This window comes from Triticum aestivum, chromosome 3A (genome assembly GCF_018294505.1).
Source record: "Triticum aestivum cultivar Chinese Spring chromosome 3A, IWGSC CS RefSeq v2.1, whole genome shotgun sequence".
NCBI classification, from domain to species: Eukaryota; Viridiplantae; Streptophyta; class Magnoliopsida; order Poales; family Poaceae; genus Triticum; species Triticum aestivum.
In genome coordinates, this window is record NC_057800.1 from 708,128,540 (window position 1) to 708,140,403 (window position 11,864).

General features: G+C 48.1%; 1 protein-coding gene across 1 annotated transcript; it reads right to left on the reverse strand.

Moving 5' to 3' along the window:
* Positions 1–7,985: 7,985 nt before the first annotated feature.
* LOC123059319 (oryzain alpha chain-like) lies at positions 7,986–9,058 on the reverse strand. Its single transcript, XM_044481910.1, has one exon. It carries the CDS (start codon positions 8,924–8,926, stop codon positions 8,321–8,323), a length of 606 nt encoding a protein of 201 aa, XP_044337845.1. The 5' UTR covers positions 8,927–9,058; the 3' UTR covers positions 7,986–8,320.
* Positions 9,059–11,864: the final 2,806 nt, after the last annotated feature.

An 11,864-nucleotide genomic window follows, 5' to 3' on the forward strand; every position in this document is an offset into this window, starting at 1 on the left:
GTTTTTTGGGGCCCGGGGCGAACCTAAAACTCGGGGCCCTTAATATACACATCATAGTAACATCAATGAATATACTTATATATAGCGTTACAAATAACATTTAACATTTAAATGCATCCAAAATCAGTATGATTATCCAGTAATTTAAACTCTGAAATTACCTTAAAAAAATCTTCTAACACTCCTTGATGCAAAGTCACTTATGATGGGGTCGATGTCAATCTCATCCATTAATTTCTTCTCCATGCATAATGTAGCCAAACCATTTAATCTCTCTTGAGTTATTGTTGATCTCAAATAATTCTTCAATTATTTCAACTTCAAAAAGTTTTTTTTGGCCGATGTGGCCGTCACAGGGACAGTAAATAAGATGCAATAAGCAGATATATTGGTATAACTTCGAAAAGCTTCTTTCGGCCGATGAGTACTTCTCTCATATGCCCGAAAATTTCATCAACAGTAGCAAATTGTGCCTATGCATCTGATGAATTACCGAGCAACTTACTTTGTTCTCGCTGATGTTGGTCTCGACATTTTCTTCTTCCGAATTCCCATTAGTCGGTTGCTCTTCCCGAATGGCAACGATCACCTACTAGTCATCTGGGTTTATCAAAGCAGTGGAAGCACCAATATCACTCTTCTTAAAAAAATTGTGAATATGTGTGCGCTCTGATTGTATCAATTTATCCACTTCCTTCTTCCTTTTTCTTTTATGGCTACCAGATGAATTTGTCTAGTTGCTAGACGACATGATTAACACACACAATGCTGAAAACAAAACAGTTTGTTGCATCAATGATCAATCGTTGAACGGTGCCGGCTATGCAACCATAGATTTATTGTATCAACATTATATGAATATATACCTCGGTTCCTGAATCCTGACGATCGAACTTCAGTGCGTTTGCCTATAAAGCACGGCAGCAGTGTAGCGCTTGGAGTCTGCAGAGGATTGAGAGAAGATCAACAGAGCAAAGGCCAAAGGGGCGTGATGATGGATCCCCAGAATTGAAATCTGCCGCGTACATAACCGGATTATTAAGGAAATTACCAGGGGACGACTGAGAGGCTGGAATACATGTACGGCATCGAGCGTCGGCGGCCTAGGGCTGCGTCTGCGTGATGGAACAGAATAGGAAGGGAACCGTCAGAATCGGATCAATCGTTGATCCTTTTTTCACGTGATCCCTCTCCTTTTTTATGTGAATGAACCGCTGGCTGCCTCGCTCGCTAGCTTTTCCAAGGAAACAAATCGATCGATCGACCTGCTGCTCCCTACGCGCGTCTGCAGCATGGGCCATAGGGGGCCCCTGAATTTTGGGGGCCCGGGGCGGCCGCCCCCCTGCCCCTCCCCAGGGCCGGCCCTGGCGCCGCTGTTCGATGGGTTTGTCAGATAATGTGTCGACGTGTGTCGCTAAACCGTCTATGTTGCATTCTCTAGAAACCTCCCGTCAAATCGTTCCACCGCTGTGCCGTTCTATAAAGGCTCAGCCACTGCCCGGCCCTTCCTCCCAGCGCACATGCACAAGTAGTAGCACCTCCCGGAGAGCTGGGAGGGCTGCCCGCTGCATCGCTAACCGACGACTCCGACTAACCACCCGCCTTGTGTTCCGCGGCAGGCTGGACTACAGCTCCGGGACGCCCTGCCACCTTGCTAGGCTTACCGCCGCATCGCTGGTCAGCGGCCCGGCGCGCCGCCCGCCTTGTGTCCCGATGCACGCTGGATGGCACAACTTCGGTCTTCGGGATGCCCCGCGGCGCCTCGAATCCTGGATTCTACCTCTTCTGGAGACAACGAGGAAGGCAACATGCAGCGACCCATCGGCTGGATGGCAGCTCGGGAGGCGTCCCAACCCCGCCGCCAGTGCGTGGAGAGCTCGCGGCCAGCACCATGAAGTCCTGCCTGGACGACGTTCTTGGGTGTGTACCTTGTGTCCTTGTGTGGCTGATGCCTCCCCAAGAACCTATTCCGCGTGGGTGCGCTGGATCGTAGGCATGCACGAGCATCCGACTCTTCGCACGCACAATCGTAGGCGCTGGATCGTGGGTGCGCTGGACCGCTCTCCATCGACTCTTCGCCGCTGCATGAGGCGTCTCCGCTAGCGCTCGACGAGCATCGGATCATCATCTTCTTCAAGGTACGGAGGGAATAGTTCTTAATACCGTAACGTGCTTTTTCTATCTCCGCAGTAGAGGAGTTATTTATCCAAAACCACCACATTATGGGCTAGGGTAACAACTTGGTACTACATTTGAGTCAGGGCACAAAAAACCACCAACTCTGCGCCTAACATATAACTCCGAGCACTAATTCTCCGATAAGCTCACGGAAACAGTGAAACTGACAGGTTGGCCCCACTTGTCGGGCTGACGTGGCGAAGACCAAAAACTTTGACCGACTGATGTGGCAAATGAGACTTGGGCCCCACCTGTCAATGACTAGAGGGTCATCTTCTTGACAACATTCTTTCTATCAGGCATTCCATCGAGCACGTTCCGTGCGTTCATCCTCTAGTCACTGACGAAGGCACAACATGCCATGGCGCGGGAAAGGGGCACGGTGCTCACCTTCAGCACGTATGCGTGCTCGGACGCGGGGAGGTAGCACTGGAGCAACGTCCTCGTTAGCGGCAGCGGCCGACGAAGCATGGTGGGGCGAGGAAGACGGCTTGGGGACTCGCAGCTTGTCGGTGTTGGCGGCAAAGGCATCAAGAGGACGCGTCGAAGCCTAGGGACTAGCTGCGAGGCACAGGGATTCACCGGAGCAGGAGATCGAGGCACGTTGGTGGTCGGACGTGAAGAAGACGACCGCGGCGTGGCCAATTTTGGACGTCCGGGTCCAAAAACTCCAGTAGGGGTGCTCAGGGAGGCATTCCGGTGCTCCCAGACAAGGTGGTGGGGCTTGGAGTGGTCTCTCGCCATGAGAATGGTGGCCGGCGGCGACCGCGGATCAGGGAGGAGCTGCTATGGGCTCCGTGGGGGTGTGGACTGCGGCGGCCGATGCGGACGCCGTACGGGTCTTGGGCACCAGATCCATGGAAGCGGGGTTGCGGGCGTCCACATCCGGAGCGAGCGGCGGCCGGCAAGGCAACCGGCCCGAGTGGTCTTGCTCGGGGCGAGGCGCGCATCGCCGGAGCGGCCTGGAAGAGAGGAGGAGGTTGATGGCGGGGGACGCAGCGTCTCGTCAGGCGTTGGGCTGCCGGCGGGGACGACCGTGGCGGCCGACCATGGCGGCGGAGGCATGGGTCCAGCCTGAGCATGGCCACTGGCAAGGTCTTCTGTGTTCACTGGTTGAAGAGAGAAAAAAGACAGAGAGAAGGAAGGAGGAGGTGCGTGAGGATGACAGATGGGACCTACGTCCACCTCAGCAAATTGTCCAGATAGGCATGCCACATCGTCCCGACATGTGGGCCCCACCTATCGGTTTCGCTGTTTTCGTGAGTAAATTCGACTATCAGTGCTCGGCGTTACAGACTAACCTCATTGTTGATAGTTTTTTGTGCTTTGACTCAAATGTGGTACTGATCTGTTATCCTAACCCATAATGTGATAGTTTTGGGTAAATAACTCGCAGCAGAGTATGAAACGTGCCTTTTCCGATCACATGGTCAATCTCATTCTCTTGTGTAGTGGCTGCCGGAGCATGCAGATGTACTGGACGCCGAGAAACTGCCAGCAGCTCGGCAACGACAGCTCGCCGTGGCGGCGCCTCAGAGTCGCCTGCCTCGGCGGCGGGGACTGGAGAAGCCACGAACAACGCCAGCCGCCGGTGCGTCTGCTTGCGAGCCTCCGAGACGCCAACATCGACGCGATGCTAGCAGCCGGCACTGGACGGGAGTGCAGGGCAGCCGTGCATGGTCACGGGAGCGAACAGTGCCACTGCCCCTGTCACAACGGCGACTAGGTGGGCGCAGCTCTGCACAATGTATAATGAATCGATAATCTTCAGTTGCCAAACATGTTGTGCAATGATGCGGCATCCGCTATACGATGGGAACCCAGAGATTGGTCGGGAGCGACGGACAATCTGGAGCAGTAATACCTAGGAAGGATAATTCAGTGTGTGACATGTGTTTGGTTAGTTAGCTAGCTTTTGCCAATCACGGTAGTAGGACCAAGTTCTCAGGTAGCAACCTGCTGGGTCAGCTCATCAGTGTGCTTTTGATTAGTACTACTTTAACAAACACCATCAGCTAAGATTGTTGCTTTTGTTTTGTCAAGGTGATTACGGAGATGATATGCAAATGCAATTCCCTCTTAAAAGGGGCCTTTCTCTTCCGGAGGTATTTTTTTGCTTACATAAAATATTTTACAATTAATAGTGACCGTATGCAGATTGCTAGCATTGTATCATTAGCACTATGAAGGTTTTTGTTTGTTTGTTCGACAAGATGAATAGATATATAATGCTCATAAGCACCGTGTGGAGCCTTTCTCTCTCAAGCTTAAATATAAGATTTTCACTTCTAGCTGCTCATTCAATGATTCAGATTTACTTATGTTTTTCTATTGGTTTTGTGTTCTGCAACAGGCAAGTACAAACATCTGGAGTTGGTATGCCATGATATTGCAGTGAGTTGTGTGATTTCACAAGTAGTTCCTCATTGATCATAAGATTAACTTCAGAATTTTGAACTCGATTTAGCTGTAGAACAAAGATGAAATTTCGTTCTTAGTGTTTAGATAATTAGTCCATCTTGGACACATATGGTCTTCGTTAAAGAAACTGGTATAAGATGTAGTTTTTCGACATAGTTTTTCCCCAAATCTGGGACTGATCTCCAGTTTGTCGTAAGCATTGATGGATCTCCTCGACACTAAGTATTAATTTCTCACATAATATGATTGTATTACTATTTGATACAACTGATTGTACAATGCCAATTTGTACTTAACTGGTTATACAATTGCTTCATTTAGTCAGTGAAAAACTTCTACAAACATTTTATACTGAAATCATAACCAGTAAATTTGGTTTACTTGTGATGCATGATTTTCGCATCTTGCTATCACCTAAAATTGGTATTTAATTATCGGTCTAAATTTTATTCTACCACTTTGATGAATCTGTCTATCTTTGACTCACTATTTAATTAGTTGATTACACAATTTCTTCATTTAGTTAGTGAAAAATGTTTTACATTTTGTACTTTAATCATATACCATTTTTTTATTTGTGCTGCATGATTTTCCCATTTTGTTATTATTTAAAATTTATATTTATTTGACTAAAATTTATTTTACCATTTGATGAATCTGTGTTATCTTTGATCCTCTATTTTTGAAGAGGTTTTTGTGCGTTGAGTTTTTTGGACTAGTCTATGGCTGTCACGTTGGGGTGGATTACCAATTGTTTGTTGATGGGTGATCCATGTTTGGTTGTTGAGTGGGTGTAGAGTTAGATCGGTTTATTTCTTACGTTGCTACCTTTTGCATGATAACTGACGCGGCGCATGATATGGGTGTGACCACGTGTTCCCATGGATGCAGTTGCGCCCCGCCGGTAAAAACGTAAGGTGTGGTTAACATGGACAGTAATCCCATAGGAGGCTATACCAGAATGATCTTTGTGACTTCTTACTGCAGTACATATGGGTGAACTGCTTTTTTTTAAAGGAGGATACCTCCGGCCTCTGCAACTCATGATGCACACAGCCCTCTTATTAAGCGTTCAAAGTTCAACAACATGTCTCAAGTTCAAGAAAGCAAATGAATAAAAAAGCCACACCTGGCAAAAAGAAAAAAGAGGCCACAACCGGCACAAAAAGGATAAGATGTCTAAACACCTATCCTAAGCGTGGATCGCCATTCAAATAGGTTGTAGGTATCCCGTGCGACCGTCTCCCATTGGCTGCACTCAGAAGTCATATGCTCCATGTGATCCGCAGGGCTGAGTAATGACCACGTACGGATCCAGGTAGACGTTCTGAAGATAACCTGCAAAAAGTTGGTTAATGTTTGTCTGTTGAAGGGAAGATCATTTCTACATTTACATATGGCCCAAAGCAGTGCGCACACTACTACTCGAATATGTGCCATTGTGTACTATTAGAGATGTGCCATTGTGTATCGCTCTGTTTGTGACCATGCATTCGTATGATTGTAATAATAGATGATGTCATCTTCAACTCTCTTACATATTGTTATGCCTCTCTTTAATTGATAGTGAATAACTATTTATTACTTTATTGTTTGGACCATAGTTTACATAGTCGCGACTTATCGACCAACGCGGCGTGTCACCGCTTGGGCTAAGCTAGTAACCCCCAATAACAACAATTTTGTCTGCACCGTGGCCACTCCCACCCTGCCCTGATATGGGCTATCCTCCCATGAGGAAATTCTAGTGTTGCCGCTTTTGCAGCCCTTTGTTGTCCTTCACAGATAGCGGCAACAAGTCGTTATTCTTGATCATGTTGAGGCCCTCGACAGCCCCTGCCGCTGCAAAAGCCTAGCAGGATCCGCATCATCCTTGGAACCAGACAACTGTATTTTGGTTTCATTTAGGTTTCCTCCAACTTCTCACATCAACATTGGGAATGTATTAGTACAAACAAATAAAAACATGGAATGAAATAACTAAGCAGAAAATTAGTTGGTACTAGGTAGCTACCTATCTTAACATGCAATCAAGTAGCAAATGAAATCACCCGTGGGTTTATATAGAGGGTTTCGTTTGTGCATCAATGAATGGTAATACACACATAAGCATGAGTATGAACAAAATGGGGGTGCGAAGAGCATGATAAACTCTAAACAGCAAGTACATTACAAAAACGTTTTCCACATACGCAACTGATAAAAGTTATGAGGAATTAGTCATCATAACTTTAATGTGCCGCATGCGTATCACCCTCTTGTGCTTATTCCTTGCTTCCATCCAATTCATGCTTTAACATGAATGTGGGGACACGAGATAAGTATGCACACATAGATCATAGGTGCATAATGCATGAGAGAAATCATTTTGCATTGGCCTCAACAATTGAAATATCTCACATGGATATTGAATGATACACATTGCTACACAATCTGGGAAAAAGTGATGATCTTCCTGTATATGTGCATCTTTAGCTACATCGACGGGTATTTCGCTTATTCAGGTTCAGATGTTGCACCACTTAACATAAGCATTATAAATAATGGGAAATTTCACTCACTAACGGCTAACTCTATAATCCTGGTGTCACGTTTTCCGTGAAATACCTTCGCATCTCATGGAATTCTACCTGGTCCTTCTCCAGTACTCGTCGAGAGAGCTGCACTGCCTGAACGCCGGAGGCGATTTGAGCAGCGAGCTCCTTTGCTTGCCCTTTCGGAAGGCCGGCGAAGTTAGTTTCGCCCACCGCGTTGCCTAGGCCGGTTCCCCGGTATACGCTAGCATGTACACCATGTGTCGGTGTCATATACAAGGGATACAATACATGAGATATACAATAACTCTATACAGCCATTTATACACTGTTTAACATCTTCGCAGTGTATACAAGAGTTCGTAGCCTGACCTAGGAACAATATTCCTGGTGCAAAGTATCAGGCCAAATCAACAGATTCATGCATGAAGGTCCGGATATAATAGCTATAACAGAACATTGATTAAAAACATTTAAAGTGCCCACTGCCGAGGGGAGAATGTCGCCATGCTAATTGAAAAGAAATACAATGATTAAACATACATGGAAACTACAACTATTTATTGTTCAAACAAGTTTTTTCTTTCTGAGAATGAGATAAAACGATAAGGTACTAGTGTTGGAACTGCTTTCTGATTACCGATATCATAATTCAAGATGGCAACAACTTCCTGTTTTACAAGAGAATAGCTCTGCTCCATGTCTCCAATTGTTATCGTCCCCGTGAATATGTGCTGGAAGCTTTTTGCAAGTCTTCCAGAATAATAGTAGTTCGGTGAGGCGCTGGGCATGACCAAAATGAAAAATAGAAGCACTGTAGTGTGTCCCATGCGCCTAAACAAGGCAAGAATATAATCCAATCAGCACCAGTATATTCCTGCATGAAAGAATAAGCCTCTGCTCCTTCTCCTATCTTGCATAATGAAGCCATGTGCAATATTCAGATGTTGCTAAAACACTTCAAATACTTTGCTCAACTCTAGTAAAATAGTTTTTACAATGAGCCAACACACACACACACACACCGCGCGCGCGAGAGCAGATATATATCCTAACAACTTCATCTATGAGAAAACCATCTACTTTTGTGTTAAAAAAGATCCTCTACTTTTGTTGGTATAGAAAACATTGGAGATACATGATGACAAATAGAAAAGCAATCCAGTAAATTCCCTTTCAACCAAGAATTAAATTAAGGGACGGGTAAATGCTTGCCGCAACAGCTCCTGGATCTCGCCTATCCTCTGTAATTTGGCCTCGGACGGCTCCTCCGGCCAGAACCCGCAGCAAACGGCTTCGAACTCCTCTTGGGTGAGATGGCTAAACTGGTTGAGGCATCTGTTGTTATTGTGGACCCCGATGGCGTAGCCAGCGTTGTGCTGGTCGATTTTGCGCAGGTCCTCCTTGAATATGGTGTACCGGTGCTCTTCGTGGGCGATGGAGCTGTAGGTAGTAACTGGTTTTCGTGCCTTCCACTCCGCGAAGATCTTGCGCGTTTCCTCCTCGCTCCTCCCCCTCTCCCAGGAGAAGACGGAGTAGCCTTGGTCATGCCACTGCCGGTCGATGAGGCCGAGCCTGTGCTTGAACATGGTGTACGCGCGCTGCTCCTCCTCATCGAGGGAGCTGTTGGTCGTGCCGTGCATGGCCTTCCACTCCCTGAAGATCTGCCGGGTCTCCTCCTCGCTCCTCTTCCTCTCCCAGCTTTCCGATGTGTTGCTGGTGGCGGCCGCCGTCGACACCAGCGACACCAGCAAGAGCAGCAACAGCGGTGACGCCGCCATGACCCTCCTCATGACGAGGGGATAAAAAAAAAGGCGAGCGGACTACGTACGTAGATGAGATGTGTGGAAGCTAGGGCGGGGCTCGATGGATCTCTCGTCGAAACGCTCGCTCGATCTAAGTTTATTTCTTTTCTATTTTCCTCCTCGCTTATCCAAAACTGCGGCACTACCGTGCTTATATACACGTATATATGCACGCAGCACCTGACTCAACATGACTCGGTGATGGACTCTATCACCTATCCGTAGTAGTACTCGCAATCCTACTCTGACTAGGAAACATAGACCTACACGTGTACAAGTCCTGATAGCTAGTCAACATAAACTCAGTTAACTCACACCACCTGTGCAAGCAAACCAGCTCAAGATTATTTCTAACAGTTTGAATAGTCCATTTGGTCTGTATAGGCTGTATATTTAAAGGCTCAGATCGAGAAGGGACGGACGTAGACTGAGGTACACAAATATAATTGCCTGCAGATTCTGGCTGCACACCGATCGGAACCACGCAGAATGCATGGATGGGTCTGACCATCAGCTCAAATCATCTTCTTTTAGTTTTTCGTTGGAAAATTGATCTCGCCCTTAACAAACTGGGCATATGTATATTCCCGCAAAAAAAAAACTGGCCATATATAGCAAGACCCACGACGCTCTACTACCTAAGCCCTAATAATTTTTGGGACAGTATTAGGCGCCGGCACGCCGGCCCAATAGTTGCGCCGGTCGCACCGTAGCCACCCGATGCAGCGAAGCGCAGCCATCTGATCTGGCTTCCGCATCCTTTCCTTCCCCCGTCTCTCGCCTTTCACTTCTTTGCCCGTCCCGTCAGCGCCCGTAATATCCACCCCAACGACCCCGCGCCGGCGCGCCGCCACTTGCTTGCCGCCGCTCCCTTCCACTTCTTTCCCAAGCTAGCCGCTGCTTGCCATCCTCGCCAGGCAGCCACGGTTCCAGCATAAAAACACCGATCCAACCTCGCAGTTCGCCGTAGTAACAGTTCCAGAACACAGAGACACGGGTTTCAGCACCTCCTGACCAGAGTCCCAGCTCACCACCCTCATGGTTTCCCGCTCGCCGCGGTGACCGTCGTGCTCGCCATGGTCACCTCTCGCTCGCCGTGGTCACCGGTTCCAGCAAAAATTGTTCACGGTTGCAACTCCCACACACTATGGTTGTAGCTTTTTCGCAGGTTGAAGCTTTCCCCCCATGCCGCTTGAAGCTTTTTCCGCCGTCGCTTGAAGCTTTTGCACCACCAAGTTGAAGCTTTTTCATGCTTGAAGTTTTCTTTCACTGTTTGAAACTTTTCCCTCATGCCTGTTGAAGCTTTTTCCACCGCAGGATGAAGCTTTTCCTATGCTGGTTGAAGCATTTCCCACTTACGGGTGAAATCATCGACGATCGTCGCCGCCGATTGCAACACCAGTTTCTTGTTTAGCTACAACCGGCAAATAAAAAGCTGGAACCAGCATGTAGTTTTGGTGCATCGGCTGGAGTGTCTTCTGTGGCGACGCTGGCATCCGCCTCATTTGTTGCATCCGACAAGACAAAAAGCTTCTACCGGCGAGCTTTTTTGCTACCACAACGACTGATGGAAGTAGTGACCAGGAGATGGATTTGCAGCAAACGATATGTTTTTGAGCACAAAACCAAAAGCTGATGGTAGCAAATGTGGGCGTTGGTTCCAGCAAAAACAAAAAGCGATGGTAGCATTTCGGTTGCAGCAAAAGAAATGCATCGCCGCCATTGGCCAACACCGCAGTGCATGCATGTAGCAAAAAAAGTCATTGGTGGTAGCAAAAACAGGCTACGATTGTAGCAAAAATGTCGATGTTCCAGCAGGACGAACTCTGGTGGTAGCATTTTTGGGGGTGGTTCTAGCAAAACTCCCCGCCGGTTCCAGCAAACTTGGTCGCCGGTTGCAACTTCCTGTGAGCCCCTGTCGCAGCTCCAGTTGTGGCTTGCTCCGTCCCAGGATGCGGAGGCTGCTCTCCGGTGGCGCGCCAGCGTCTTCTGGTTGAAGCTTTTGTCGTCGTTGATTGTAGCTTTTAGGTCGCCAATTGCAGCATCGATGGAGGAGCAAAAACTTTTGGGTTTTGTTTGGGAGAGGAGATGCTTGCAACGGCAGATAGGTGGCGCTCATGAAAGCAGCAGGGGGTCGCGCCGCTGACGCCGGCGAGCTCGTACTGCGGGAGATGGGATGAGATCAGACAGAAAGTGGAAGGAAGAAGGAGAGAAAAAGAAAAAAAATAAAGAAAGAAAACGTTTGGGTCCACCAAGCATGCGTTGCCAGCCTGTCTCGCGCGTGAAAAAAGGAAGCCAGCAGGAGCGAACCGGTGGAGCGCTTCGGCCGGCGCTCCGGCCCAAAATGTTTACCTAATTTTTGTGATAGTGCTAACTACCACTCAACTACTTAATTTCGTGTAACAATATTGTGAACTCTCAATTATTCATTTGACCTCCATGCACATCAAACTCAAATGCATGCTCCTCTAGGAGCAGTTGCGTGCATGTCGGCCGCATGCAACTCTATCAACTTCCTCCGCGGGTCCTTACTCATGCGCCAAATATAACGACCGGCGCCAATAATTATCTACTACCACTATAAAAGAAAGAGAGAGGCAGATCCAAACAATTATATCCGTACATCTATAATATCTGACGGTCTGTAATTCTCCTGTATTTAACACAGCAAGCCACGCAATTAGCCACTTGATCGAGCCCACCCGTTCGAAAAAAATAACCCACGGCCGCGCATGCACGCATGCCCCGCACAGGACGTTTACCACGCCCCGCACCTCCGCCCAACGAACAAAGTACGACCGGGGCCTCCGCCGCTCCATGCCCCATCCTCCTCCGCCGCCGTCGCCTCCCCGCCCATGCTCGCCACCGTTCCACGCCCCAATCCTCCTCCTCCTCCTCCGCCGCCTCCCCGCCTATCCTCGCCGCC

Excerpts from the sequence above, each read along its gene's own strand:
- LOC123059319 (XM_044481910.1), bottom strand. The coding sequence starts at position 8,926 with ATGAGGAGGGTCATGGCGGCGTCACCGCTGTTGCTGCTCTTGCTGGTG.